Source organism: Neodiprion fabricii, chromosome 1, assembly GCF_021155785.1.
Source record: "Neodiprion fabricii isolate iyNeoFabr1 chromosome 1, iyNeoFabr1.1, whole genome shotgun sequence".
Lineage (NCBI taxonomy): Eukaryota > Metazoa > Arthropoda > Insecta > Hymenoptera > Diprionidae > Neodiprion > Neodiprion fabricii.
In genome coordinates, this window is record NC_060239.1 from 17308151 (window position 1) to 17335013 (window position 26863).

General features: G+C 38.2%; 1 protein-coding gene across 1 annotated transcript in view; it reads right to left on the reverse strand.

Moving 5' to 3' along the window:
* The window catches only part of LOC124187809, a 340932-nt gene that overhangs the window by 282726 nt on the left and 31343 nt on the right, over nt 1-26863 (reverse strand). Inside the window, exon 4 of the mRNA XM_046579997.1 lies at nt 24783-26792. Within this exon, the coding sequence (XP_046435953.1) occupies nt 24783-26792 (2010 nt within the window). The remainder of the gene's footprint in view (nt 1-24782; nt 26793-26863) is intronic.

The window sequence follows — 26863 nt, forward strand, 5'->3', positions numbered from 1 at the left end:
ATCCGCATGGAATTCAGCCCACCATAGAATAAAGGATAATGGACGAAAACTTCTCAGAATTGAGGACTTCTTTTGAACATAAAGAAAAATCACGCCTAAATACAAGTTTTTCGTCATATTATTTAATGATCTTTTACATCATATAATTGTAAATAATAACATACTTTCGAAAAAATAATTTGTTCTTCATTTAATATATCAAACATTATTTCACTCGTCAAAAACTTTTTTGTGTGACGAATATATCGTTAGATCTAAATAGCATATATTACGCAGTTCAAATCTAGCGCGCATTTTGTGACAACTTTCTGTACAAGATGGCGGAAATTCAATTGTTCAATTGGACGCACGAGCTTACACGTAGAGTATACGGTAATATTCAATCTAGTGTATATATATATCAGTGTCACATCCCCGATTATTTTCATCACATATGGTCCTGGATTCCCCAGATCTGCCACGGTACAATTGAATGATGCAAACGCAAACGCGTCATTATATCATCGTATATGTTGTCTGAAGTGTCTTGATACTTCGTCATTCCCTTCTCGCAGACGTTGAAGTACATCAGGATATTCCGTTAATGGTGGTAATGTTATTTTTCCTCCATGACAGCAATTATTTGCCGCCCTTCCTGTTTCATATTTGAACCTTTCTGCATTGCAATGTTTACATTTTACGTTCGTTTCACCCATGTCTAGTTGCTCCACAGTTTTGAAAATGCCTTTTTCAATATCCCCGTTGTAACGATGCTCAGCAATGATTGATTCACTATTCATTGCTTCCACTCGTTCTCTGTTTTTGTCTAATTCCAACCTGTCTCTGCTATCTTCTATTGTTTGGCTGAATACAGACAGTTCCTTCTCCATCGATGTCAACGTATCACTGTCACTCAATATTTCATCACAAACATGAATTTCAGATACGTTATTCTTGCTCATAAGTCGTTAATACAATTCTTTTTCGTCTGTCGTTTCATCTACTCGTTGTCTCTTGCCGTCCAGTTCAATTCCTTCTGTGCTTACTTTTCTTTTTTTCATCAATCTAAGCTTCTGTTCGTTGGTTGAAAATTGGTGTTCCTTCTCCATTGATATCGATCTATCTCCTTAACTTGCTGAATTATTTTTGCTACCGCTCTACCTGTTATCCTCCAAAATCACCTTCTTTATATTATTTTTTTCTCTATATTTGGGTTGCTGTTCACTCCGCAAAACACCTCTTTCTCTTGTGGTCAACATAGATCGTGGTCGTCCTCTTGCCTGATTATAGGAATATTTGTTTGACATTATTCTATGGGTTATTTGGTTATTCGCACTTAGAATTTTATTTTCCTTTTTCTTTTGTGATACGTCCGACCATCCACCGTCTCCATCGCCTTGTCTGTGGTTGAAACTCCTCCTTTCTGTTCGTTGGTTGAAAAGCCAGTATGATATTTTTTGTTCGCTTCCCTATATTTTCGCTGCTGTTCTCGTCGTCTCATTTTTCGCTCTTCTATGTCCATCATATTGGTTGGTCGTCCTCTTGATTTATTTTCCAAATCAATAATCACAATCGATTCTTCTAATTCTTCGACACCCTTCGTTGAATTATTTTTACTATCGCTCTGCCGGTTATTCTCCAAAATCACCTTCTATATATTATTTTTTTCTATATATTTGCGTAGCTGTTCACTCCGCAAAACACCTCTTTCTCTTGTGGTCAATATCGATCCTGGTCGTCCTCTTGCCTGGTTATACGAATATTTGTTGGATATTATTCTATGGCTTATTTAGTTCTTCGCACTTACAATTTTATTTTCCTCTTTCTTTTGTGATACTTCCGACCATCCACCATCTTCATCGCCTTGTCTGCTGCTCGAAACTTCTCCTTTCTCCATTACCTTCGTAAATCCTGGCTGTCCTTTTGACTGTTTGGTGATATATTTAGATTTACTATCATTTGCTTGTTACATTTGATACTTATTACTTACTATCTGAATTCTATTTCGGCTTGCTCTTTTTACAGATTTTTCATCGCGAATCAATTTTAGAAAGAAAAAAAAATGCCATCTCATTCAAGTGATGATGACGATGAGTGGTCGATCGTTGATTGGGGCGAGGATGAGGAGGCTGAGGAAGAGATAATTATAGGCTTTTCCGAAGCAACACGTGAGTTTTCGTTGGAGGAGCTTCGGGATCTCGTTGAGGATGCGCGAGCTGCTCGAGTGAGACCAAACAGCCGACATTATATAAATTACGGTGATATATGTATGGAAATAATTGTAGAAAAATGGGCGAATGAAACTATCGTAATAATTATAAATGTCAAAAATAGCGATGATGATGATGATGATGATAATGTTAGCAAACAGGATAACGATAATGATTTTATGGATTATTTTGAGGAATAAACCACGCTAAATTCGTAATTATTGATTATATATTTTTCACAAGTAAAAATTCATAACATTTACATTTTGTATGACGAGAATGGGTGAAAGTTATAAAGATATATATTTGTAATGTATCCTATTTCTAGATTATAATTTTATCGAATAGTAAATTTTTTTAATTCTATTTAAAAGCTATGATATAATTGAGATGATTTCTATTGAATATTCTACATATAAACCCGAATATAATTGTATATATTGTAATAAATTCTATTGTTATTTTGGTAAATATTGTCCATATTATCTATACACACGATTGCAACCTAGACAGTCTTTAATTAGAGGATTCGGTCCATCCACGATATCGCCATCGGGTCCTGGTGTGAAATGTACGCTACATCTGCGGAAACTTGCGATGACGTAGTCCATTTTCATATTCTCTGGTAGTTTATCCCACGCATCATTGATGGAGTTTGATGCGAACGTGCGAATAAATTCTTCTGGTAAAAAAGCTATATCCTCGGACATCATTCCCCTTAAACCGTCCAATTCTTTTCACAGACGGAAGGATTTCTCGAGGGAGCTGGTACACTCCTTCGAATACCAACTCCTCAGTCACTGCACATTTTCAAAGGCGCAATTGTATGCCGGGATGTATTCAGAGTTGTCATCATACCAAATTGAGCCTGGCGCTGCTGCTTGCTGGAGGTTATTCGCTGGAGAGTATCCATGGTTCACGTCGTGCCACGGTGCCGCTTCCATATACCTCAATTTTTCCATTGCAGGGGGTATGATATGCAAATCTTCCATGTTAATAACCCTTGTTGTACCATCGATGATCTCCGACAGCCACGCTTTTTTCTCCGCCCCTTTGACGTATACGTAACACGCATTTCCAACCATTTTTCTCACAATCTTCGTCACATCCTCGTGAGATTTGTTTCCCGCATTCCATGATATTCCGTGGTGATTGCGTTTCAACCATACATTGGTAGCTCTACATTCAAGTGGTAAGCTTGCCAAATCATAGGGCGGCTTAAAATGATGTAATCCAGACCCGACCCGTTTACATTCATGACTGCGACTTCCTTGGGTACAAACTTCATGTGATGACCGATAAAACATTGCATGTCTGGGATCATCGCCATGTTGAGGAGTGGGAATGTTGCGCTCGATTATATACTGACGGATGGTATGTGGAAGGCTGACGAGTCTGCATCGGATGCGTTGAGCTTATATAGGCCGATAGATCGCAAGAATTTGGGAACGGTGCGCACTGCGTTCTGCGCATATCGGAGGGAAAAATGACGTCAGAGATGCGGTGCGCACTGCGTTCTGCGCATCTCGGAGGGAAAAATGGCGTCAGAGACGAGTGGGCCCAGCCTTTACCCATCCCCCCATCCCCAAATTTTTGGGTTGATTGCTCGTTTGAAGTGACCCGTTTCCGCAGCTGCATCTTGCCTAAAAGCGTGTTGCAGCAGGTTTTCACCCTCTCCCCCTCACCTTCTCCACGAACCCAACGCCGCCTACGATGGACGCCCACCTAAGTATAAAAATCTGCGCAAATGCTGTGAGTAAAGTAGCAATGTATAGTTTCCCAAGCATGTAATGGAAATCGGTCAACAAAAAGCAGGTAGTGGCCGGTGCAGGTATAAAAAATCGGGGCCCACAACCCTTGCCCCGAATACCTACGTTTATGACGTTCGGCAGAAAACAAGCCTCGACAGGAATTATTTTGTGTGTGTGTGTGTGTGTGTGTGTGTCAAACCCCTTGAAAATAGCCATCTTGCGGCAAACCGCGAAAAATGATCAGCAGGGGGGGGTACCGCCGCGGATTGGGGAGGGTGGCTAGGGGGGAACGGGGGGGGGGGGGGGGGGTACCGCCGCGGATTGGGCGGTCGGGCTAGGGGGGAACTGGGGGGGGGGGGTACCACCGCAGATGGGGGGGGGGGAAGGGGGGAGGGGAGCGTTGTCCAGAACCGGCGTATATACACTACTCCCATGGAGCAATCATCGAGGGGAAAAAACATAAATTTCGAGTTGAGGCGATAATCTGTGATTCACCAGCTCGATCATGGATAAGATGCTCCAAAAGTCACGGTGGGTTTCATGCCTGTGAACGGTGCACGGTAAAATGTCTCAACATCAATAAAAGAAGAGTCTACCCTGAGCTTGATTGTGCAAAAAGAACTCAGCGCTCATTCCGCCTGAAAGAAGATCCTAATCATCATTTGCCTGGTTTGTGTTCTCCACTGCTTTTACTGCCAAGATTTAACATTATTAAATCTATGCCACTAGACTCCATGCATCTTTTATATTTGAGCATCATGAAATTACTTCTTGATAAGTGGATTCGTCGAAGTAGCCCTTACCGGATAAGAAAATCACAACTGCATCGTCTTAAAGATTTGATGGCTTCGCTTGAGAAAAATATCCCTTCAGAATTTCAGCGCAAAGTATATAATACAGACGAAGTGGCGCGGTGGAAAGCTACGCAGTATCGTTTCTGCCTTTTGTACTGTGGAGCTGTAGTTTTTTCGAATATTCTCCCAGAAAAGCAGTACAAGCATTTTCTTCTTCTGGTGGTCTCATGCAGAATACTCTGTAACGAAGAATGTACTGTCAAATTTGCAGACTACGCAAACACGCTTCTACAACAATTTACACAATTCATGCCCACACTGTATGGCATTGACTCTCAGATTATGAATATTCATAATCTGATTCATATAGCAGAGGATGTAAAGAATTTCAAATCACCCCTCACCGATATTTCAGCTTTCTGGGCAGAAAATTACTTGGGAAGGCTGAAAAAAGTTGTTCGCACCCCCAAGAATCCCTTGTCACAAGTTGTCAACAGACTGGCAGAAATAAATTCGCTGGAAAAAGTACATCCTCATTCAAAAAAAATCGTAAACAAAGTTGTAAAAAAACGTGACCAGATTAAAGCAATACACGGACGAAATTGGATAATTACCTGTTCGTCACCCGATAATGTTTTCCTCCTCAGTAATGGCGAAATCATTTTTATAAATGTTTTACACGCTCACAACGATGAATACTTTGCCACCGGTTATTTGACCAAAGAAACGGGAGATTTCTTTGAGGAGCCCGATTTATCTAGAAAGTTTGGATTATTCCAAATGATCGAGGTGCAGAAGGATACTTTGAAGAAGTATTTTTTTCAAAGTTCGCGGTAACGATTACGCAGTAACCTTGCTGCACGCCGGCGAAGCATAGTTGTGCACCCACCGGTGATGTCCAGTACTACACATGCGTGAGTCGTTCCAGTTGCATGTGTGTACCGGTAAACGCGAAGAGTCCGCGTCAATTTTGCGAAAGACAGTGCCGGAAGTTTCCGACAAGAATAAAACGCGTGCGAGAGCGAAAAAAATAATAACTAATGAAAAATATAAACAATCTTAAGAACAATAAGTGTACGCGCGTAATGATAAATATTCCATAATCACCACGCCGGCGTGCCGGGAGGTAATTTGAGGTTCGACACGGACGCGAAGAGCCCGCGCGAATTCCCAAACACGTGCAAATTCGTCACAGGGCGAGAAATAATTACATTTTTTCAATAAAATCCATAAAAAATCGAAAGTAAATAATAACTAATAATAAATAAAAAGAATCTTGAAAATAATAAGTGTACGCGCGTAATATAATCATTCCATAATCACCACGCCGCGCCGCCAGAAACAGAGTTTGACAGCTGAAACTCGGAGTGGCCAGCCTTACCCGAGGAGCCGATAAAACTCGCGCATGCGCATTGTATGTTTAGTTCCAAGAGATTGTCCCGGTATGTATGTATTACCTGCTCCTGCGAACGCCGTAAACAGAATGTTATAATATGTGTATTTCGGACGGATACACCATTCCGTAAAAATGCGACAGAATGAACTTACCGGAACGCGGATTTTGGTGACTTTTCCGTCTAATCTGTTCCGCTATTACAGATATCGGCGATCCGACCTTACATGAGACTGCATCATGAGGCTTCGGTATTCATTTGGGAAATAATAGTCTGAAGGTTGGAAATATTATCTAGTCATCGATATAAAACGGCGTTAGAACTTGCGATCGAAAGTAGCTGCTAGTGACAATCAATACACCAGTTCAACTTGTGAGGAATATATTATCTTCCAGAAAAATATGGCCAAAGACTTGAAAACTAACGTTAAATCGGAAATGTTCTTCCAGACTGATTACAAATTACATGTATGTGGAAAAAATCATCTTGAGGTCGTGCTCATAACAGAATGAAAAATATCGGTTTTTAATTTTTTTTACGATGACACGCTTTTAGGAAAAATCTGAAACAATTTCAGAGAATTACAAAAAACCAGGCGTTCAAACTGTCGAAAAGAGAAAGTGGCCACTTGCTAGAACCCACTGGAAAACAGCAATCTAAATGATCAAGAATTTTTAGACGCTCGAGTTTGCTATCGAAAAATCTGAAAAAAATCCTTGACATCTGTACAAATGTCTGCTAGATTTGTGATGTTTTTCATAACTTTCGGAGTTAAAATAACGAATTTAACGCGAAAAGACTGAAAATCGCGTTTTTTTGCGATAACTTTGAGGAAAATGGAGTAGAAGGCTAGATTGGGATGGGTCAATCATTCATCAATAGCAAGCAGGTCACTTGCAGAATCCATTCCGAGCAGGGGGATTTTTGGCATGCTTATTCGGCTATGCCCTTTCCGACAACTTTTAGACTAGATGTTCTTAATTCGCCATTATGTAAGGAAGTGTCTTATTTTTCGGAAGTGCGATTTTAATTGAGTGTCGAGAGTATAAATCTTGGCGTTGTGATTAGATAAGAAAAACCTCGAGAAAACAAGATAGAGTCATAGTCGTTTAGTGTGTTAAGACCGCGTAATTTTAAATGTGTAAAATGTCAGAATATAGATGGCTAAAGACGTGTACATCAGTACGTTTTTTACACGCAATGTCAATGTTTTTAGAAATATGAACCATTTCTTTCCAGATTCTCTTATGCCAGTTTTTTTCACAAGTTAAAACGGAAGCATTGTCACAATCAAAAATGTGGCCTTTTGTTAAGCTATGCTGAGCCAATGCACATTTGTCAGGATCTCTTAATTTACTGTTTGATTTGTGACCTCGGATTCTGTTTTTGAGGTGTTGTGACGATTTTCCAACGTATATTTGTTGGCAATCGTTGCAGTTTATTTTGTATATGGTATTAATTTGATCCATAATTGCAGTTTTTGTTTTAATTTTTGAGAAAAGGCTCCTAGAGTCATTGGTGATTTTATAAGCTACGTTTATACCTTCTCGTGCCAATGTTTTCTTAATTTGATGTGATAAATCTTGCACATGAGGAATGGAAGTTATAATTTTGTTCTGTTGTTGTTGACCTCAAGTTTACTTTCTGTATTGTTGTGGAATTTACGTATTCTATCACTTTCGAAATTTTGGATTAAGGTTAGAGGATAACCATTATTAATGAGTGTGTCGTCTACAACTTTTAAATTATTTTTCCTGTTAATGGGATCAGAAATTTTTATGCATCTATCATAAAGGCCTATAGCTACGGATCTTCTATATACTATTGGGTCTCGAGAATCGAAATTAAGGTAACGTCCAGACCAGGTGCTTTGTCTGTACCAGTCTAGCTTTATTCTATCGTTAACATTTATGACTATGGTGTCCAAGAAACAAATTTTGTTATCTTTCTCCACTTCACACGTGAATTGGATGCGTGGATGGAAGTTGTTGAATTTGTCCAACAAGAACTGTAATTGGTCTCTGTGTATACAAGGAATAATGTCGACCACGTATCTGTAGTAAAAGAGAATTTTGAAAGCTAATTAACTGATGACTTTTTGTTTAATGTATTCTAAAACAATATTGGCGAGTATGAGACTGATAGGACAGCACATTGCTTAAAGATAAACACTACAGCCAAATTTTTGGTTGTAATTAAAACATCATATAATTTATTATTGGGAACCGCACCACCTTATTTCGGTTTCTGATAAACAAGCTCAGTATAAGGGAGAAATTATGCACTGCTATTTTTCTTTTTTTGCTTCTTTTCAATTCTGTAGCCTAACGACAGCCAGCCGTACCCGGCAGAAATGTCGTGATAAATAAATATTCAATCATTGACTATCTACGACGAAATTCATTTATTCAAAAATATATAATGATCCTGGTAAGTTTAAGGGGTTAGGTGGGTTTCAAAATGTCAAAAAATTGAATTTTTTTTTTTCTTATCTTATAATTGAATATGTTGAAAATATTCCTTTAAAATTTTAAAACGATCCGAGTCATATTCTAAAAGATATAGCCTTTGGATGTTTCACCCATCAGGCTATAACCGAGCGTGACGCAGGTATATAGAGGCAGATATATCGAGGCAGCTGCTTAGCTATTGTTCGTTTATTTTTGTGATGCGAATACTAGGCTTAGGACTTGCCGGATGTAAAAAATTCTGTGGTTTGATGGATATAAGTTCCTCATTCTTGAATGCATCAACGTACAATTTTTATGATCATAAAATACATGAGTGCGTCATAACTGTTGCCGAATCAATTTTGTTGTCTGCTGCGAATCAAGAAAAAAAATTAACGTGTGATGAAAATAATGTTGAAGATACGACAGATGTTACCGTGTCAGGTGATGGCACGTGGAAAAAACATGGGTTTGCATCATTATACGGTGTAAGTACGATTATTTACATGTTATTTGAATGTAAATCTTCAATCGCGTTTTTCTCGAAACTACATTTTTGAAATCGGTAGTCACGATTTCTCGAAAACTTATGAACCGATCTCTTTCAAATTTTGCACACTTCTTTAAAATAACATTATCTCGTACTTGAACGGAAGAATTTTTTTTTTTTTATTCCAAGTAATTTTTCAAGGCCATGAAGGGTGCAAATTTTACTCAAAATAAGGGTTTTTTGTTTTCAACGCCGCCAAAAATGTAATTTTTGTTTTTTTTTTTTCCTTCGTCCAAGTACGAGTTTTAAACATCTACTAACAGAAAATTTTTGGTTTTTGCATTTCAGATGAATCTGTCATGAGTTAACCTGTGTTACGTGGGGGTGAGGGTGCACTGAGCGGTGGTAGTTAATGATTAATTGAATAATCTAGCTCCCACGTGACGACAATGAATAATAATTAAAACTAAGAGAAAGACTTACCTTTCGATAAGCCGGTAATTTGTAGGATCGTGTTGCTATAGACCTATACAGGTCTGTGAGGTTTGTTTAAATGGTTGAGGCAATTACAATAATAAAAATAGGAAGAAGGTCGTTCAAAATAAATGATTATTATAATTTGACTGGTAAAAGATGAAGTATATTCTATTTCGATTGGTTATTGAAATGTTTGGTAACAATCAATGGTGATAAATATATATATATGAGCCGAAAATAACAATTTATAAAGTCTTCAAGTTTGTAAAAATCATGTGTTATACTATTCTAGAGGATATTATTATTTGGTACCAGGAACATCTACTCTGAACGATGGTTATAACTAGCTGGTCGTGATTATAGTATTGTATCTCTCTTTTTAGATTATCTTATCGATTATATATATATAATTGTTAAGTCTTATTCGTTGATTCTTGGAAACAATAAGTACGAATTAATTGGGGGTAGTGAAGCTAGCCACCAATTCTAGACTTGGTTGTTGTGAATTTACTGAAGTAGTTTTTGATTATCAAGGTGAAACAAGAATTCGTCTAATTTCGAAGATTAACACTCGGATTGACTTAGCTTTTTGGTGAATCGGTCGACGAGATTGAGAGCCGTCGGATCGTGTCGGTCTGCGTGGGGAGAATGCTGGACCAGGGGCCTCACCTCAAATTTGGAAGAGTTGATGAATCGAATGATGTTGAACGTTGGTCACTTAGTCTTTGTGAATTTAGAATGATATCTTGTTATCGAAAGTTTGAAAGTGTCTGTTTTCTGATTTTGATGATAAGTTAAAATTGATTGGAACGATTATTTATTAAAAATGATAGTGTAATTATTATTACTATTACTTAGATTACCTGATTCGTTTTAATCAGGGCCGAACTCAATTTTAACTAAGGAAAATGGAATATCATAAAAATGTCTATTCGCGAAATGACGAGATTTAGTAAAGAACAGAAAAGATGGAAATGTAGAAGATAGTGAGTCTTTTGCAGCTAACAGAATAGCTGAATGCTCAAATTTGACGAATTAGCGCGAGACTTTAGGCCGGTCACAATTAAGATTTTCCAAACACTACTCTTGCTCGAGAGGGCTAATCCGGGTTTACGTCCACGCACTTCGCGACTTGACAGACGAAAGACGCGGCTTCTTGGGCCCGAGGGTCCAAGGAGCTGCAGTTGTAATTGGTTACAACGGTAATTAGCCAATGAGGTGCGAGGGCGACCTCCTGGTCCCCAAATCCACATGGTCAGCGTTACTTCTCGCTCTTCGACGGTGTTCCGACGATTCTCAATCTCGTCGGTGACACATTGAAAATATGAACAAAAGATATTTGCATGCAATGTTCACACATTCATTCATACATTCCAATAAGTAATCTATTTTAATTTGGTGGTTCTAAAGGTAGTGGTTTATCCTAGTTATTGATTATAATTTTAATTTAAAAAGAGGGATATTTCCAGGCTGAGCGCTACTGATGCTAATTCAGCAGTCTCCTATCTCAGTTCTTGGTACCAGTTAAATAGAATAAAGTTGAACCTTATACTAGGGATCATCGTTGGTCTCTACGTGACTTTTGCCAGGAGGGGTGGAACTCGCCGTTATTAGAATATGAGATTTTGATGAAATGATATCTGTGCATTGAAGAAATTAAAGCAATGAAATGAAATGGAATTTTGAAAAAGGTACATCAAGGCGGTACGTCGGGGCGTAACACCTGACTACGCCGAGAGAACTTTTTTTTGAAGGGTCATAGCAGACGACGTGTTCACGCCTTAATTTTCAATATTTTTCAATGAAAATTTCACAAACTACTTATAGAATATGTATCTTTTATGTGTTCAATTGATGGAATGAAATATTCTGTTGATTAAGTAAAAAAAAATTCATAAAAATGTACCTATTTTGAGCTTTTGAAACCCACCTAACCCCTTAAACAGTAGCGTGGAAAGACGGAAACTTGTATAAAATGAAATGCGAATTAAAAAACATTGAGTCTAAAGCAAAATGCAACTCAAAGTATTAGTATGAGTCAAAAGCAGAAATGGCATCGTATCTCAGGACATATAAATTTCAACTACCTACACAAATTGAGTAAAGATAAACTAGTAGATGGTATTCCAAACGATTTGAGATCAGAGGTTATAAAATGCAAAATATGTATTCAAAATAAAATGCATAATATACTGTTTGAAAACAATAGAGATCGAGCAAGAGAAGTCTTAGAGATTATTCATACAGATATATAGTTGTGGCAGTTTCATATAGCTGGGTTAAAAGTGGAAAGATACTTTGTATCTTTCATAGATGACTATAGCAAAATAGCGAAAGTATATTCAATTACATCCATAGCAGAAGGTTTTGACTGTTCAGTAGAATTCCTGAACGAATGTGAAAATTTAACGGGAAAAAGAATCAAGATATAAATATGCGATGACTGAAAGGAGTACTTGCGTAATAAAACGTACAATTTTACAAAAGAAAGAGGTATAATTATCAACACGTGTCCAACTTATGTACACGAACTGAATGCGACAGCGGAACGATTCAATAGAAGTATCATGAATATGGCTGAATGCCTATCGAACGAAGCGAAGATAAATAAAAAATATTGGCCAGAAATAATTTGCGCAGTTACCTATCTAAAAAATCGTAGCTTGGCAAACACGATTGAAAAAATAACACCGTATGAAATATTCTCCGATAAAAAGCCAAATGTAAAATACCTACGCTTGTATGGAAGTAAAGTGTTCGTAAGAATTCCGGAACAGAAAAGAAAGTCCAAATGGGACAAGAAGGCAGAACTAGGAGTCTTACTTGGTTACAGCGAAGTAGGGTATAGGATACTGATAAATAATAAAATCAGCTAAAGCTAAGTCAATCCGAGTGTTAATCTACGAAATTGAACGAATTCTTGTTTCACCTTTATAATCAAAATCTACTTCAGTAATTTTCAATCAAAAGCAAGTCTAGAATTGGTGGCTAGCTTAACTACCCCCAATTAAATCATACTTATTGTTTTCAAGAATTAATCAATAAGACTTAACAATAGAATATATAATTGATTTAAGATAATCTAAAAAGAGAGATACAATACAATAATCACGACCAGCTAGTTATAACCATCGTTCAGAGTAGATGTTCCTGGTACCAAATAATAATATCCTTTAGAATAGAACAACACACGATTTTTATAAACTTGAACACTTTATAAATTGTTACTTTTGGCTCTTATATCATTATCACCATTGATTGTTACCAGACATTTCAATCACCAAATCGAAACAGAATATACTTCATCTTTTACCAGTTAAATCATATTGAACCATTTATTTTGAATGACCTTTTTCCCACTTTCTTTATTATAAAATTGCCTCAACAATTTAAACAAACCTCACAGACCTGTACAGGACTGTAGCAACACGGTCCTACAAATTACCGGCTTATCGAAAGGTAGGTCTTTTCTTAGTTTTAATAATTATTCATTGTCGTTACGTGGCAGCTTGATTATTCAATTAATCATTAACTACCACCGCTCAGTACGCCCTCACCCCCACGTAACAGGGGGAGATAGTTTTTTTTTCTAGAATTATTGCAGCTGCTCTTTTAAACATAGAGAGCTAAAATTTGGGTACAGTATAAAAAAAGACTCTTACTAGCCAGCATAAAATTTTCGAAGAATTTACTCGTGAATGGACTGTTCATTTTTGCGGTCAATTCACGGCCAAGATTTGAGGCTGCGTATGGCGACGGAGTGGGGGAAATCCATCTCAGTCTGGGAGGCGCGCGCGCTGAAAGTGGATTCGCGGGTTCAAATTCGACGATCTTGGAATATCTCTCGAAGAAATGAACGTATCGAGATGTTTTTTTTTATCTTGGCTAAATTTTTCCGCTGATCGTGAATTTGCTATCATCATTTCAAAAAAAAAAAAATATTGTTTAAGCTCGTAATTTGTTTATTAATTTTTTTTTTACTCATATTTACTCAATTTTCGGATTAAGTGTGAATTTCCTTTCATCGCTGTGAAGTTCCTCAATGACTTTAGAGAAAAACATCGGCTCAATGAAAAATAGATTGTTTCCGGAGCACGGGTCATCACGTTTTGAGGACAAATCGGAAAATAAGGGATAGAACTTCTGGAATACATACGAAACGTATTTACGTTTGAACATAACATATTTATTACAACAAGCGGTTATAAAAAATACCGAAGCAAGAAATACAACCGTAAAATGAAATAGTTAACTCAAGATTTCGATTTAAAAATATCTTCCGTACTCTTGGTTGTACTGGACATCGTGTAGTCAGTTGATAGTGAAATTTGCAAAATTGTGTTGTGTTTGAAGTTTCTAGTATGATAAAAATGATTTTTGTTGAGTACAACTAAGAGTACGGAAAATATTTTGAAATCGAAAACTTAAGTTAACTATTTCTTTTTACGTTTGTATTTTTTGTTTCGGTATTTTTTATAATCGTTCGTTGTAATAAATATGCTATATGCAAACGTTAATACGTTTCGTATGTATTCCAGAAGTTCTATCCCTTATTTTCCGATTTGTCCTCAAAACGTAATGACCCGTGCTCCGGAAACAATCTATTTTTCATTGAGCCGATGTTTTTCTCTAAAGTCATTGAGGAACTTCACAGCGATGAAAGGAAATTCACACTTAATCCGAAAATTGAGTAAATATGAGTGAAAAAAAAAATTAATAAACAAATTACGAGCTTAAACAATATTTTTTTTTTTTTGAAATGATGATAGCAAATTCACGATCAGCGGAAAAATTTAGCCAAGATAAAAAAAAACATCTCGATACGTTCATTTCTTCGAGAGATATTCCAAGATCGTCGAATTTGAACCCGCGAATCCACTTTCAGCGCGCGCGCCTCCCAGACTGAGACGGATTTCCCCCACTCCGTCGCCATACGCAGCCTCAAATCTTGGCCGTGAATTGACCGCAAAAATGAACAGTCCATTCACGAGTAAATTCTTCGAAAATTTTATGCTGGCTAGTAAGAGTCTTTGTCTATACTGTCCCCAAATTTTAGCCCTCTATGTTTAAAAAAGGAGCTGCAATAATTGTTGGGAAAAAAAATGATCTTCCCTCATTAGCTTTGAAGAAATTTTTTTTTATGAATTCGTGTAAAAATAACAACTTTTTAATAATGCTAATCCTGATTCTGTAACATGAAAATTGGCGGAATAATTGCATTTGTTTGCGAGTAAAAAATGTGCTCCCTTTTTGGAGATATTTTACAACCACTAAATTGTAAGAAATCGTTTTGCTTCATAGTGTTCATGATAGTGGGACTCTTCGGGATTAATATGTTTCCAGTTTTGTTGGTCTTCAATAATATTCCAGCCCAGAAATTCCGTGCAAAAAAAGTCGCTTTTTCAATAACAAATAGCTTTTCTCAAAAAGTGTTAATCTGATCGAGCCCCGGTTTTGCATACTTTTTCAGGATACTGTAACAGTTGAATTTAGCCGCCAAAGCAGTGACTACGGGACTCAGTAATAGGTAGGTCCGTAGGGAGGGGGGCTTTCACCTAAGCGGTTATAGAACATATGTATTAGCAATCGATCGAGAAGTGTAAGCGACAGACGACGGATGAGCGGTCGATCGTCAACAGAGTGCGCTCTAAAATAAAGAAATCATAACGAACGAATAATACAACCGACGAAAAATGAAGTAAAACGCATACGGATTCTATTGCGAGAACGAAGGACTCGTAGCAGCGGCCCATCTTTTACGGATTCCCGATCAAGGAAAAACCACCTAGATATGACGGACGAGGGGATTCAAATTGGCCGGGCACGGAATTAGCGAGCGCATCTGAGGAAATGGAAACTGGGATTTGAAGAATATCCCCAAAGACACGCTTATGATAAGTTTTATATTCTGACCTGTACTATTTTATCTGTAATTTTACGAGTATGCCGTTTATGGAATTGTTATTGTCCTAGATGTCCGCCGTGCCCATTTTATTTATACAATTTATTTATTATTTTCTCTCATATTTATACTTTTCTTTTATTCGGTTTCCGTATAGATTCATGTCATTCGGTCATACCGACATCCGAAATTCCGTTTTAAATAAAAACAATAAAAAACAATAAAAAGTAAATTGATAGCGGATGATTTTCGTTAATTGCGAGAGGCTCCGCAGTTGGAGTTAATCCTGGTCGAAGCAAACCGCGAAAATGAAAAGTCTGTTACAACACCAAGAGACATGTATTACGAGACTTTCAAATATGTACATGCATTATTCGATAAATTATTCGTTATTGTAGAAATGGCCGTTTTACCAGGTTTTTATTATTTTGCAAAAGTACAAATTAATCAATTTCAATTTGCGACCGGCCAAATTGTTTGTCTTTTTGGTACCTATAAATTCTTACCAGTCATTTTTTCCTCTCAGATCAATTGTTTCCTCGCTATCGCTCAAAAACATCGTTTCACCAACTTTGAACGCTCCGCATTTTTTTTTGCCAACAAAACTGTGGTTGGAAACACATAAGCCTTCATCACGGGTATCAGCTCTATCAGAATATATTATAGGTCTCATTCGTCCTAAATTTTTGTCATAAAAAGACCTTTTTTCGGCTTCATTTCCTGGACTACTACTGTCAAAAAGGTTTATAATGAAGGATCTGGAAGACGTCAAAGAATATTGAGGAATACCGATTGACTATGATCACTGTAAACAGGAAATGAAACTAACTAACTCAAAAGAATCATATCGAGTCATGAGCGAGAACGCATGATTTACAAAATAGTAAGCTCTATAATATACCTATGGTAACGAATTTAAAACTAGAAAAAGCGGATGAGTGTGTAGAAAATATTGAGTACAGCAATCTAATTGGTGCACTACTGTATATAAGCTCAGGCACAAAGCCCGACATAAGCTTTACCGTAAACTACTTACGTAGATACTAAAACGACTATAATGAGACTTATTTCAAATAAGCGATGCGAATATTGAAATACTTATATTCAACAAAAAATTTGAGCTTAAATTATAAGAAAGGCGAAAACTGTCCAGTACAGATTGCCATGTAGATACAGACTGGGCAGGAGACAACTTAGGTAGGAAATCAACGTCAGGGTATACTATCAGATTTTGGAAATATAGTCAGATGGAAATCCAGAAAATAAAGAAGCGTAACCAAAGCATCCACATTCGCAGAATACATCGCACTGTCTGAGGCTGTGAGTGAAGTGAAATTCATAATGGAAGTTATAATAACGTTTGAGGTGAAACTAGTAGATAGCCAATAAGTATCATCTCAGGTGCAATAGATATAGCAAATTATAGAAATTTAACTAAAAACTTTAAACATATAGAAGTTCACTATCACTACGTAAATGAATTTTTAAAACAAGGTACTGTTAAAGTAATTAAGGTAAGCACCGGACAAAGTAGAGCTTACATTTTTACAAAGCCGTTATGTAAGCAAACATTCGAGAAATTTAGATCTATGATGAATATTAAATAAAACTATGTAAAATCTAAGGTGGCACACAATATACATGTAAGGAGGTGTGCTGTGTGAGTGCTACAATTATATTCTATACCGCAGCGTACCGTAGTGTAGCAACGCCAACTAGTGCTTATTGTGATTAGAGTCCGAGAGGACAACCTTCTGTATTTATGTAAGACTAGTACCTTTCCATGCGTCCACCATGTGAGATTAAACCTAATATATGTTATGTGCAGACGATGATCTGAAGGATCTCTTCCAACGGGATCTAAGAGAATATGTACATAATGTATTCTCGAGCGGTTAGAAATAGATTACTCTGGGTTTCGCTTGTATAAAGTGTAAACACACTTGCTGCGATAAAAGTAAAGTATTCTGGGTGACAGGATCTCAGTGGTATAGACAGGACGGATAGATGGAACTCGTATTGTCCACAATGGTTCATATTTTGTATACTAAAATATATTAAGTACACAATTGCAAATGACAAAGAGAGATTTAGGACGGGTAGGGTAATCAATTAGACTATTAAATATGAAAAAACAGAATTAGGACAACTAAGTCCTACGTTACGGTTGAGGAACAGGTGAGCCGAGGAATGGGCCACCTTAAGTAGCGCGAGGGTGACTCTTAGGACAGACCAGCAATTCACCGACCCGTTCCGTTAAGAAAGCCTGAGTCTCCACGTTGCCTTTCTGCCTGATGGAAGGTCCTTTCCAGAGGCCGGTTCGATTGATGGGTTGCAGCACTCACTTATATCCAGGCTAAGATCTCGTTGATCTCAGACTCCTCAATTTCGACTGATTGAAAGGTGTCGATGGGTTAAAAATTACGGCTCGGTTTCGTCGGTGGTGGAGCGTATAAGTGGCGAGATGGAATTTGAATATTCGCGGCCTTATTAGGCCATTAAAATGTCATATGTGACAGACAGGTGAAGTGGCGCCCAGTGGCGCTAATTGCCGATGCAGTCGCGGTACTCGCTCGGCCAGCGAAGGGGGGAAGATCTTCGGTGACAATAGGATCTCGCTCTCTTTCTCTCCGGGGACGTTGAATAGACCAGTTGGGTGATCATCCATAACAACCTGAGAAGCAGGAAGGAAGGGAAACGTGGACTGTATACCTTCGGCATATCCCGATCGATTCGACCACCTGACGAGTCCAAAAATTTAATTCTCCGCCAACTCACCACCCGAGAGTCCCCGGAATTAAAGGTAAAGAGCCAACAATCAACAACGCACGTCGGATGAGACCGAGAAGATATTGTTACAAATGGTGAAATCACCCGTTTTGCCCCCATTCTAATGATCAAGTAGTCATCATAGATGAAAGACCTTTATAAACCTCTTATGTCTTTCAAAAGAATAAGGTTGCTGCGTCAACCAACATTATTGTAAAAACAGTCTTGTTTCAGACTTAAAACCAGAAACACGTATCCTGCAATTGAAGCTTTTTCACGACATTTATTTACGCCTTTGATTTTGGCTTGATAATCAAACTCACGAATCCATATTTATTTCCGTAACGTCTAAGAACGTTACAATATTATTCATATATTTTATTAAAGGAAAAATTAGACGTCGGTTGATTGGATCCATATCCACAAAATTGAATATCTTTTTAGTTTGTATAATCTCTTAAGCGCTATTCTGCAGAGTAGCCATTGCGCCAATTTTTCGGTGTTAATGCACTCCCTGACTCATCCAGTTGTGTGCGGGAAAGCGACCCTCGCAGAAATGCGCTGGGCCAGCAGTTTCACGTTTAGCGTGTGTTGCGTGTTTCAAAAGGGCTGTTCGTAACATATAGTATAAATGGAGATGTTCATTTAAAGTAACTTTTTACTGGTCAATCGTCAAACCGCAACCTCTTCACATTTGCTGATTTTCACGATTGCGTAATACTTTCTCCACAAGGTAGCCGTCGGGGTATTTTCCTTCCTTCTGGTAATCTTGATAATCTGTAAGTTTGTATTACGGTAGATAGGTATTTTTCACCTTACTCACGGTGAATATTTCTGTCGTCCAATTGGGTGAATAGCCCTTTTCGAATACATTCTTGTATTTGCTGATTCGAACTCGATCGTCGACATTGAATTTCCGCTTCTGCTTACTTCGTTTGATTTACTGAAGCCTGCAAATGCTTCGATACAATTGTTTTCCGTTGACCGTGCTGACAACCACGGGTTTTATCTGAATGATGCGATGCTTGATGTTGTTGTAGGACTTTATTAAATCTTACAAAATATTAATCGACTTGTGAAATCCTTGGAGAGTAAACCGCTTCCACATTTTATTTTTCAATGTTCGATTAAAACGCTTGAATATCGATGCCTTTGAATTGCTGAATATCGAAGTTGACCTAATATGCGGCTAGATCGTGAAAATTTGGGGGTGAGGGAGTGGGGGTAAAAGTTCTGTGCCATCTCCCAACGAGGAATAAAAATAAATAAATGTATGGCAAACATATATGAGCCAGCACGCCCCCAACCGTAATAAACGTGGGACATGTAATGGGAAAAATTGGCTAATGAAAAGCAAGTAGCGGGCGATGTCTGATAGGAGAAAAAAATCTAGTCTTTCCGACTCTTGGCCGCGTGATTTGTGTTTATGACGTTTCAGGAAAGGTCACACTCGCATAATCTGGAGTCAAAAACTAGTCATTTGGGTAAACTCGAACCCTTGAACACTTGCTAATGTTTACAATAGTTTATGGCATTTGGGGGCAAACGAAGCAATGGTGGTTGTCGGGATGTTGCGTCTGATAGGAAAAATACCCTCTCGGGAAAAATTTTCTCTGGTTACACTGTTCCCGCGTTTTATTGTGGTCGCATTTTATGTAATGTACCACCTCATCGCTGATTGGCTGGTTGGTTTGCACATGGGGGGTAGACGTAGCGTCATGTCTCATTCCGTCTAATTTCGAATAGCAGTTTAGATCTTCTCTGCCATTTGAAAAATCGCTGGTGCAGGAAAAGTGTTTGACGAAGTGCCTAGTGAAAAGTGACTTCAAAGAGTTTACTTTTGTAAGTACTTTATTGAATATATATATAAATATACATACAGCGATACACCAATCATCTTACGATAATGCAAATGCTAATTTAAATCCACGATGATTATCACATTTGATCAGCACGCTAACAAAGTTTTTTCCGACTTGTTCTAGCTTTTCTGTATTCACCATCGCCGTATTAATAAAAATTCGGGAAAAAATTTAGAAATATTTTCAAAGTATAAATGGATTGAAAAGAGGACCGTCAGACTCCCCGCCTTCTTCACTGCAATTGGAATCTACATTCAAATGGTTGCACGTGGAGGAGGACTATATGGGTGATAAGGAGGAGGAGGAGGGGATCGATAGCGACGCTAATACGTTGATTATCGATCACGAACAATGTTTTCACGGTAGGGAGGACGACAGTGACGAGGATGCAGTTATTATTAATCTTGAGATTGAAAATAATATGGCTCGCTAGTATCTCCTCGAATCATCATCGTCGGATAAGGACAATGCTGAGAATGATGCTGATGGGGGATGGGTGGAGGAGGATGTTGCGGGAGCGGAGGAGAATACGGACGATGAAACGGGTTTTGATGACTACGAAGCCGCCTACAGGCGCGTTGCCATATTCCTCAACGATGTTAACCGCATCCGCCAACAGTTGGCAAACATCGGCAGAGCTAATGATGAGGGATATTTTTCAAAGCAGGATTGGTGTGTGGCACTACATTAAAAAAAAAATCTAGTTTCTTTCTCACTTTCACTGTATCCATCATTTGAATTGGTGAAAACTTTTTTTCTGGTTACAGATTTATCAAGTATATAAATGCTGGCTGTAACAGCATCATCTTTTTTTCTATTTCAGTTTGATCTTTTTACAGATTTTTTACCGCTGACATAGCAACATGTTTATACAAATTTTGAAAAATGCCATCAAATTCTCTCCGAAACTTTGGATTTTTCTCAGCTCCAATTGAGGACGATGGTTGGTCCTCCGATAATTGTGGTGAGGACAAGGAGATGGAGGAGGAAATAATTATTGGATTTTCCGAAGCGACATCTGAGTTCTCGCAGGAGGAGCTTCGGGAACTCGTTGAGGACGCGCGGGTGGCTTGAGTGAGGCCAAACAGCCTATATTACATAAATTGTAATCATATGTGTATAGAAATTATTTTCGAAAAATGGGAGAATGAGACTGTAGTAATAATGTTGGATATTGAAAATAATAAAGTTGATGATGATGATGATGTTGACAAAAGTGATCAAGATAATAAAGATTTTATGTATTATTTTAAGAAACGAAACTATAAAATTCACAATTATTCATCACGTATTTTACTGCAAACAAAATTCATGATATTTTTACATTTTCCCCCCAAATAAATTTATTTTACAAAATCCTCCCATTTTAAAGAATAAAACTATGAATTCTTAGGTCTACAAATTAATTCGGTGCCTTTTTTTTTGTCGAATTTCAAAGTTTAATATAAAACGAATGAATCAGTATTTAATCGTCGACGTAATCGCCGTCGCTTTCGACACCTTTCTGCCATTTCTGAGGTAGTATGCGAATTCCTTCACGGTAAAATGATGGTGGTTTTGATTGGATGAAATCTGCGATGCTTTCTTCGAATTCCTCCACTGACTTAAAGCGCGTATCCGAAAGGTGATGTTGAAGGTACGGGAACGTGTGGTAGTGTGTAGGAGCTATGTCTGGCGAATAAGCCGGATGAGGGAAAACTTCCCAGCGCAATAAATTTATAGCGTCTTTGTTCGATCTTGCGGTGTGTGGCTTTGAATTGTCATGCAACTGCTGCGCCGCTGCACTTTTATTGTACCACGAACTGTTTTGTGAAATGAATAATTATGAATTTAATAATGATTTTAAAGCTATGCTCCCTCGTCTCTAAAGCGATATTAATAGTCATTGAAATGGTTATAATGATATATTCGGGTATGAATATGCGGCGTTTGTGACACAGTCTCAAATGCTACTTGACGGATGCCATTGTTTTCACTACTGCTGTTTGAGGTCTAGTTCACAGGGCCGCCACCTTTCATAGTATGTTTCACAGATTAAGGTTTGCTCTTTAAAACTACCTCAGGGCAAGGAGAAAATTCAAATTCAAACCAGAGATACAAGTTACCAAAGTAAAGGCACCGAATTAATTTGTAGACCCAATACATAAAATTCGTATTTATTGATCATATATTTTACCGCAAATCAAACTTGTAGTATATTTACATATTCCCTCAAGTAAATTATTATTACAAATACTGATAAAAGTTACGAAGATAGATGTATAATTGTATCAAATTCTATTTTTTCTACATATGTGAATAATTTCATTAAATACTTCATCTTCAATTTCATGTATAAGCTGGGATATATTTGTAATAAATACTGTTTTTTAGATAAGTAGACAATTTTATTCAATATCTCATTCTAATTCTACGTATAAGTCAGGATATAAATGTAATAAATTCTATTTTCTAGATAGGTGAATAATTTTATTGAATATTTCATTCTAATTCTAGGTATAAGTCGGGATATAATTGTGATAAATTCTATTTTCTGGAAAAGTAAATAATTTTATTGAATATTATATTGTAATTGTATGTATGAACTAAAATATAATTTTAATAATTCTCATGAATTCTATTTGTTTTTTTGTACATATTGCCGTTATTTTGTGGGTAAACGGTTGCACCCAGACAGTCCTTCACTATACGATTTGGTCCATCCGCTATATCACCACCGGGTCGTGGTATATAATGCAGAAGGCATCTGCGGTAACTGGCAATATTGTCGTCCACTGTTATACTCTCTGGCAGTTTATCTCATACCTCACTGACGGTATTTGATACGAATCTGTAGATAAATTCTTTTACCAAAAAAGCGATATCCTCAGACCTCATTGCCTTTAAACCATCCAATTCTTTGTACAGACGAAACGATATCTCAAGAGAGTCGGTACACTCCTTCAAATACCAACTCCTCAGCCTCTGCACGTTTTCAAAGGCGCAGTTGTATGTTGGGACGCATTCAGGGTTGTCATCATACCAAAATAATCCTTCCTCCGCATGCTTCCAGATATTATCCGATAGGAAGTATTTACGCTTAAAGTCATCCCGGGGTGCTGCTTCCATAAATTTCAACTTTTCCAGTGCAGGGGGTGTGGTGTGCAAATCTTCCTTATGAATAACTCCCATTGTACCATCGAAGATCTCCGTCAGCCATGCTTTCTTCTCCTTCCTTTTCACGTATACGTAACAAGCATTTCTTACTTTTTTTCTCGCAATTTTCAGTACATCCTCGTGAGATTTGTTCCCAGCATACCATAGTATTCCCTGATAATTGCGTGTTAAGGAAGCATAAGTAACTCTACATTCAAGTAGTAAGCTAGCCAAATCACAGGATTGGTAAAGATGTAATCCAGGCCTGGTCCGTTTACGGTAATGACTGCAACTTCCTTGGGTACAAACATCATGTTATGGCCTATAAAACATTGCACGTCTAGGATCATCGCCACGTTGAGGAGTAGGAATGTTGCGCTCGATTTTACCATCAGACAGCAGGTAGAAGACTGACTATTCTATCTTCAGCACACCTGCTTTTATCGCCTCGCGGATGAATTTTGTAGAAGTAGAGGGGATCGCACAGTTTATTTACGGCACATAACTGTATGAAAATTCACACTTGTTGAATTCTTCGCCACGATATTTCAATTGCAGAAGATTTTCCCCAGCCATGTTACACATTTCGGCCAGCTGATCAGAATTTTCTTGTAAAACCATTGCGATTCTCAGTGGTAAGAAGACGTTGTATTTTCTCTCGATCGTCGTCAGAACACGAACTTCAAATTTCGTTTCGACCAGTCTTAGCCCAGTGACTTTCTTCGAGTTTCGACATCTTTTTGGTCGGTAGATTTTCCTGGCGGCTGATGTAGTTGACTAATGTCAGATCCATTGTGTTTCGATAAAAGATGCTTCTTTCACAACTTAGAACAGTTCACGATGAGAAGAGACGATGAGAACAGAAAGACTATTGTAACAAGCTCACGTTTTATACATCACCCACCTCCGCTACAATTTTCTACCAGACAAGTCACGACATGCATTGACTCTCTAGAAACGTGATCGGTAAAATAGTGACTGGTGGCGCCATCTATGTTAATGCTCTTATTAGTAACACTTCCGTCAGTAAAATTTCTGCCATCTAATGGCGAAAATTAGAAATGTCCGCTGATCTGACGACAAAAATTCGAAAATGGTTTCTCATCTGACAGCACAGAAATCTTGTTATCGAACTGTCTGTTGATACAATCGAGCAAAAATACAGGTGGTGCCATCCACGATGACGCTTCTGTCGATAACACTACCGTAGATAAGGTTTACGATCGCGGGGTGACATACCGACTGTCGGTAAAGCAGGAATCGCTGTTGACTCTGCCAGTAGGCCGCCATTGTGTCCAAGAACTCTCTTATTATATCTCATCTACGAGAAGAATGTTGTCAATTACATCTTCAAAATTTGTGTCGAGCGAAGAAGAATAAAGCGCCGCTGATTCAGACCAGGAATTTGTCACTTCGCGTCTTGTTATAAGAATTCAAAAGTGAGTCAAAATACACAATCACAAAAATCGTTATAATTTGTCGTCTGTAATGACATACAGCCGTTGCCCTCACAATTCTGATTTTTACTCAATTTTACAACAAAAAACAAAATAATAATGTTACTCCTACCTTGTTATGAACATCATTTAAGGATACTGGATCGACAAGCCCCAGTTTTTTCCAGACCGGTTTCTCGACGTCACCTTCGCTGCTACTGCAATTCAAACTCTCACTTTCATCCAGAGTAGATTTATCACAGCCATCACCGACTGCCAATTCCCGAAAACTTTGATTTTTATGAAGTACAATATTTGGGGCATAGACATTATTTTCACTTTTTTTGTTACAAGCAGAACTAGTCGATGTTGCGTCAACGTCTCTTGGCAACTGACCAAAATTTCTTTCGGAACTCTTCTTTGCCGCGAAAGGTATTACTGATTTTTCACTATGTAAATCCTGCGAACTTCTGGATGTGATATTGCGTGACTCTGACCAATTCACATGTAAGCCTGCAGATCTCTGATTTGTGCCTGTCTGTGCGCTATCAATCCTATGATTTAGAAACTGATCAAGAGCTAGGATTTCTGCTCGCGGTGTTGAAATATTCATGCCAAATAACGCGTCGGTTACGACCTGAGTAAATCGCGAGAAATCAGCACTCGACTCGTTCGTCGAGGCATTTTTTTCAACGTCAGTTTTTCGTTCCGAACTTGAGAGCTCCATTAATATGTAATTTCTCTCCTGCTTCGGAAATACGTCAAAGTTGATACGGCTGGATGGCTGGCATGGACACTTTGAAGATTTCCGAGGCGTACTTGCTCGTATTGATATTTGACCCGATTGCAATATGCCACGTGCATCCCGACTTTTCACACCAAAATTGTTATTAATCAGGCCTTGTTTTTGACTGCAACTAACACTTTCCACGATTTTCTTCGTTTCCTTTTTCTTGTCGTTAGAGTGATATGTCTGCTCTTCGTTCTTGCTCATTACTTTTCCGCCATTTTCCACAATACTTATACTCTGTTTCGGGACTTCACCATCCTTGATCTGCTCCGAATGCATTAGATTTATTTGAATATCATCAGCAGCTGAGGATGTCTTATCGTGGTAATCCCATTTGTGTTCTTTCCTTGGTTCCACTGGCTGAACAACGTAGAGCGGGCTGTTTGCTTTCATCAGGATGCTTTTTTGCGGTCTCAGGAGTGCATTATGTGTGTAGACTTTTCTTTTTGAACTGCTCGAAAGCGACCGTCTCCTTGGGTGTTTAAAGCGATTAGGACTAATGTCACTGGAGTGAGACCGCCGGCGATCCAAGGGCATTTTGGTAGCTGGATGCACCGGAACAGGTATCCTCGTCTTGGGCACTTCTGGTGTACGACCTATGATTTCATCGTCGGTATCCGGTGTTCGGAGCTTGACGACTTCTCCGCCGAAATGCACCCGCCTCCGAATATTCCGCTTCTCGGGAATAATGTCTTCTAGGATTTGAACTATTCCCACGTCTTCATCGCTGAAATTACTTTCACTTACAGAATCAGACTCGGTGTCCGCCTCGTTTTTCTTATTCTTTTCTTCCTCTAATATTGTCTTTGAGATCGCCGTTTCCGAGTAAAATTTTATCTCAGTTTCTACAACAACGCGAGCCGGTGAAATTAATTCAACAAGGACATCATTGTGTTCGTCGTATTGGTTACGACCATCGTTTGTTGCACCGCAAGTATCACTATCACTACCCCACTTCTCCATCAGTGGTACGATTTCTTCAACTTCCTCATACTTCTGATGGTCATTCAACCCCACATTCTTATCTTTGGAAATCTTTACGTTATGGACTTCGCAAAGAACTTCAAAGTCACGTTTCAAGTTTGCATTATAATCCAACAGGTTGGAATCGAAATCGCCAGTTCCAATCTTCTCGCGTATTTGCGCCAGAGATCTCAACACAGCTTCCTGGTGAGTAACTTGAACCATACGTGAAGCCAGTGCGTTTATAGTGAACTTCAACATTTCTTTTGAGGGTTTCAAGTTACCAGCCGATGAGAAGAGCAGTGAAGGAATGCCGACGATCACCCCCACGCCGATGTTACTTTGAAGATTATCCAGAGCATCGGGACGGTTGAAACCGTTGTCTAATATCTAGATAGAATTGACTGAAATTAGATTTTGAGCGCACTAAAGAAATAATGAACAAACCATAATGAAGTTCG